General features: G+C 26.9%; 1 protein-coding gene across 1 annotated transcript; it reads right to left on the bottom strand.

Annotated features, from left to right (window-relative positions):
• Positions 1-1715: 1715 nt before the first annotated feature.
• On the bottom strand, positions 1716-3422 carry LOC106752467 (gamma-interferon-inducible-lysosomal thiol reductase). The gene is made up of 5 exons (XM_014634152.1): positions 3068-3422; positions 2921-2986; positions 2556-2696; positions 2194-2286; positions 1716-1998 (listed from the first exon to the last, which is right to left on the bottom strand). The coding sequence occupies exons 1-5, from the start codon at positions 3329-3331 to the stop codon at positions 1789-1791; spliced, it is 774 nt and encodes a 257-aa protein (XP_014489638.1). The 5' UTR covers positions 3332-3422; the 3' UTR covers positions 1716-1788.
• Positions 3423-5372: the final 1950 nt, after the last annotated feature.

Consider the following 5372-nt stretch of genomic DNA (forward strand, 5'->3'; position numbering starts at 1 on the left):
AAAAATGTTATTAATTAATTATAATTTCCCAAAAAAATATTCTATAATAACAAAAATCCATAAAAAATAAATTGTAATCAAATATAATTTTTTCTAATTTTTAATTACATAATTATAATAGTTATAAATTATTTAATTAAAATTATTTGGTAAAAATTTAATTTAATTACAAAAATAATTAGAATATAAATTTTANTTATTTAATAATATTAAAAAAAATTAATTATTAATTAGATATAATTTTAATTATTTTAAATATATTTAAAAACATTATTTACAAATTATAAATGATTTTAATTAATAAAAATTTTAAAAACAAAAAAAAAAGTAAAAACATTACGGGAGTGTACGAATTTAATAAGGAAAGTCGTTAATCTCCCGTACGACTTCATTTTTTTTTTATTTTTTTGTCAAAAATGGCTTGGTAATCGATTACAAGTCTCTGCTTGTAATCGATTACCACGCCTTAAAGTCGTTTTTGGGGTACACGACTTTAACACTGGTCAAATGAACAGTGTGAAGTCGTGCAAGGGGGCACGACTTCTTCATTAGAAGTCGTTTTGGCCCCCCACAACTTTCCTTTGACGTTGATTTTGCCCATTTTGGTAATATAGTAGGCAAATTTGCCTACTAGACTGCAAAAACCGGAATAGGAAGATCCAAAGAAAGTTAAGCTCAAAGATCTTGACATTGTGAGGTGAATAATTATGATAAATATACAGAGAGATTGGAAAAAGACTAAATCTTAATGTAGTTAATAGTTTTTGCAATTCAATCCAAACAAAAATTACAGTACCTCGTTAAAAAAAATATAAAAAAGCTCTTAAAACTCATAAATAGAAAAACAAAACAAAAAAACAAATAAAACTAACACATTTCTAATCTTAATACAAATTCAACAAATAAAATAAAAAAAATAGCAAAACAAATAGGAAAAATAACATATTAAATTATTATAATAACAATCAAAGTGTCATAATTATAGCTAAGCATCAAATATACAAGGGAAAAAACTAAATACTATATTATATATGGCTTCATTATAAATGTTGTTGAATCTCTAATAATAAAATTGAGAAGATAATTTTATAAAATGATTTACATAAACTTTTAACAAGTCCTTTCCAAGATCTAAATTTAAATATGGTTTCTAGTTAACAATTTTTTTATTTAAAATAAATATTGACAACAAAAAGACCTCTTTCATGATTTAAAACCAAAATGAAAAATTGTAATACTAAACTTCATATAATGTAAAAAAGAACATAAGCACACATATAAATCGTATTAGACTAAATAATTACCAACTAATATTTATAACTATGTCTAATAATATGAAAAGGCATATAATGAGTACACGTGTCTAATGTTCGCATTAAGTACATGTCATTAGAATGCCCACAATGGTAAACTCTTAAACAATGTATAATGTCCATTATTCTTAAACGATTTCATATTACTTAGAAGTCTATTTATAAAATTATATTTAACATTTTATATAGGTTATATATTTTTGTTTTCGATCTTACTATTTATGAAAAGAGTGTTTCTCTTTTCTCTTTCCTTTATTATTTAGAAAAGGTGTGTCTTTTTTCTCTCTTTCTCTTATTTTTTTTTTCTCTCTTTCTCTTATTTTCTTAAGTAATTCAGTATTTTATTTCTGTCCTCTTATTTTCTTTGTTTTGTTTTTTATAAAAAGACTCTTGAGAACATGATTTTGTTTGGAAGTACTGTAAGTCTAATTCACATAACACGAACAAACTTCTTTTACATTCAGCATTGTCACATCTAAAATGGATCACCAAGGTTCATCTTGTGCAACCATGAAGACAAGATTGAACTCACTTTTCGCCAAGTTGGCTCTTCTCTTTCCTTGTCGCAAACTGAAGGCTCGTTCTTTGCTTTCACTTCTGTAATATATGATACTTTGGTGCAACTTTTGGGTGTATCAGTGCCCTTATAAGCCTTACAGATATAGCTTAAGAAGTTTTCATAATCCTGCAACCACAAAATTTTGCAAGCACTGTTGAATTTCCTGTACATTCATAATTTCATTGATTATATTACACAAACTTACATACATAAAGCACAAATTTCATTGTCATAAATTATTTGCTAAGTAGAGTATATATGAAAAAGTTCAGAAACTTAGAAAAATACGTGTTTCATCCTATATAAAACTGCAAAACAGACCTCATAAAGTGGCTCTCCATCCACAACCACCCATGGAACATACTTGTGAGGAGGCTTCAAAGCATCTGTTTCAGTTGCATATCGTAGCTCCAGCTGCATATAAAGATGGTATCATTAGCTGCATCTATATAACTGTTCAAGTTTTCTGATTCCCAACTTTCCACAAGATAGTTTCACTTACTAATGTTAGTAAAACTTTGATGCTCCTCGAAAACAATATAAGAGAAGAAAAAGGTTATTTAAAAACATTATTAAAGTCCTATTTGGATAAACCTCCCCATATTAAACTCACACTCAATAACACTATCTCAGTGACAAGAAGGTAGCCCAAGAACAAGAAATAAATCACAGAAAACACCAACCCGTTTTCCATGTTCACTATTATAACACTGCTTAATAGGTTCGGGATCCAGATGCAGTGTCTCATAGCAAGATTTCCAATCCTTGGCCCTTCGCCGATTCACCAAATCCTCAACACAGTAGATGAACTGAAAATGCTTGCCCTGTGAAAAAAAGAATGGAGAAGAAGCTCGAGTTACATAAATAAACAATCACAACAGAGATACACATGCAAAGCAAATCACTGTTACAGTGAATCAACACAACAAGATTACTCCTTTTCTTTTTCAACCGACCCTAATTATCAGAGTGTTGCTATCCCCCCTTAAAGCACTGATTGGATAGAGTTTGAAGAAATAAAAAAGGAAAGGGGCAAGAAAATCGTTACCAGTTCAGGCCAAATATCAATTGCGCAGGCTTCAACTGTATTCAGGAAGCACTCATTTGGTCCATGCTGCAATCAAAAATAAAAAATAAAAAATAAAAAAATAAATAGAAAAAATTAATAAAAGGTAAAATTGGGTGAAAAGGGTACCTGGCAGATGAAGGTGTGGTTGGGTTGAAGGNTTGCATTGCCCCAAGGAACGAATTTGAGGTCAACGATGGGGATGAGGTCAGTGGAGAAGATTTTGGAAAGGTGATTGACGATGAAGTTGGCGCTGTATGGGCACAAGCTTTCATAGTACAATTCTAAGGAGACTTTGGGAGGTTGAGATTTAGATTCAGATTGCGAGAAGAAGGCGAAGAAAGAAAGGTAGAGGAGCAGAGAAAGAAAGAAGGTGGTGGAAGGAGAAACCATGGCTGAAACTGAATTTGGATTCAATGGGAAACCAGGATCCCAATTTGAATACTGTGTTTGTGAATACAAACAAGATGTTCATTTAAAAGCTACATCATATTCATTTAATCTTATTTGTCCCAATTCATCAATCAAATTAATATTAGTCACGGTATTCCGATAAAAACGAAAAAGAAAAAACCGTTTCAATTTTATTTATTATTTTAAATTTGAGAGAAAAGAAAAGTCAAAGGAAGATTGATTGAATTAAAAAAAAAATTGTAAGAAAATGAAAGAATTTAGATGAAGGTTTATAAAAGTTAAGAAGGATATAATATGTTTGGTAGATTAATAAACAATGTTTTAATGGATAAACTAGAATGATTATCATTTTATTTTTAAGGATTAAATATGTTTTTGTTCCCATAACTTTTAGTGAAAATTGGAATTAGTCCTTCCTCAAAATTTAGGTCTAATTCAGTCCCTCAACTATAAAAATGTATGAATTTAGTCATTTCAACTAAATTTTGTTAGGTTTATTTTATGTTTCAAACACATTTCATGATAGTATTTGGGTTGTTTATACTATTTGACACATTTTTGTTTCAATCTTAACTGAGAAACACATTTGAAACATCAAATAAAGTTAATAAATTTTTATTAAAATGACTAAATTCATACATTTCTGTTTGGGGACTAAATTAGGCCAAAGTTTTGAAGAGGAACTAATTTTAATTTTCACTGAAAATTCAGGAATCAAAAACATATTTAACCCTATTTTTAACTGTAAAAGTTATTTAAAATAAATTGTGTGTTTATATTACTATTATTATAAAAAAATTAATAAACAGTTACCCATATTAAAAAAAAAATTAACAAACATGTGAAAGAGAAAAAAAATGGAGTATTGATTCCCATCACACTATAATCAATTCTCAATGCAATTACTCTCTTAAGAAAAACAAAAAGCTAACATCCATTTTTGTTTCTACTTTTAGAAAATTTAATTAGATTTCTAGTTTTTATCTCATTCAATTAAATTTTTTAGTTTTTAAAAATCATTTAATGATATTTTTTTCTTTAAATTAATGTTAACGTCGTATTTATATATAGGTCCATTAGTGATATTTTTGATTTTTGATTTTTATTTTACTATAAAAAAATTGTTATATATCAGATCAATATTGTGTCATATAATTGTGTCACGTTAATATTGTGTCACATGATAATATTAATGTTACATGACAAATTCATATGCTACATGTCCATACAAGTGTCATGTATCATTCTTTATGTTAGATGATAATGCTTTGTATTCAATTTAGTTTATATATTTGAAATTTTGACTCAATATAGTATAATATTTTTAAGAAAATATTAAATAATGTTATTCATCCTAGAAACCAAATTAGTAATCTAAATTAGTAAAGTTGAGTTTAAAATAGATTTTAAGTGAAATTGGAATCCTCTTATAAATTAATCAAAATATAATTAATTAAGAACATCTTTGACACAAAAGTAATCTATTTTGAAATACATAACTATATATCAATTTGAAATTGTTTTAATCGATTAACATATTTATATAATCAATTAAAATATAACCAAATTGAGAATTCCAAAAATATAAATTATATTAATCGATTAAGTTATTTTCATAATCAATTAATAACATCAGTATTACATTTTCTCTTTAAAAACAAACTTTCTTTTCATTCTAAAGATACAAATTTTCATATCTAAGAATCGATTGCGTAAAAAAGAAGAATTCTAGAATTATTGAAGAAAGTAACAACTGGATTATTGTAAAATTCATAAGAGGCTATCAAGATGAATTTGATTTTAGAAACTCTTGCTTGAGATATGATTGATGTGGTGTATTCGTTCATTTTACTTTTTACATTTCTTTCATTTTTTGAATTTTATTAATTGTGTAGTTGATAAGCTTAATGTAATTGATTGAAACATTAGCGTATTGGTTCTTGATATCCTATAATATAGAATTATTAAGTTGTACTTATAAATCTCTGAAATCTTTGATTATTGTAGAAATCTTCCAAAC

Source organism: Vigna radiata, unplaced genomic scaffold (genome assembly GCF_000741045.1).
Source record: "Vigna radiata var. radiata cultivar VC1973A unplaced genomic scaffold, Vradiata_ver6 scaffold_158, whole genome shotgun sequence".
Taxonomy (NCBI): Eukaryota; Viridiplantae; Streptophyta; class Magnoliopsida; order Fabales; family Fabaceae; genus Vigna; species Vigna radiata.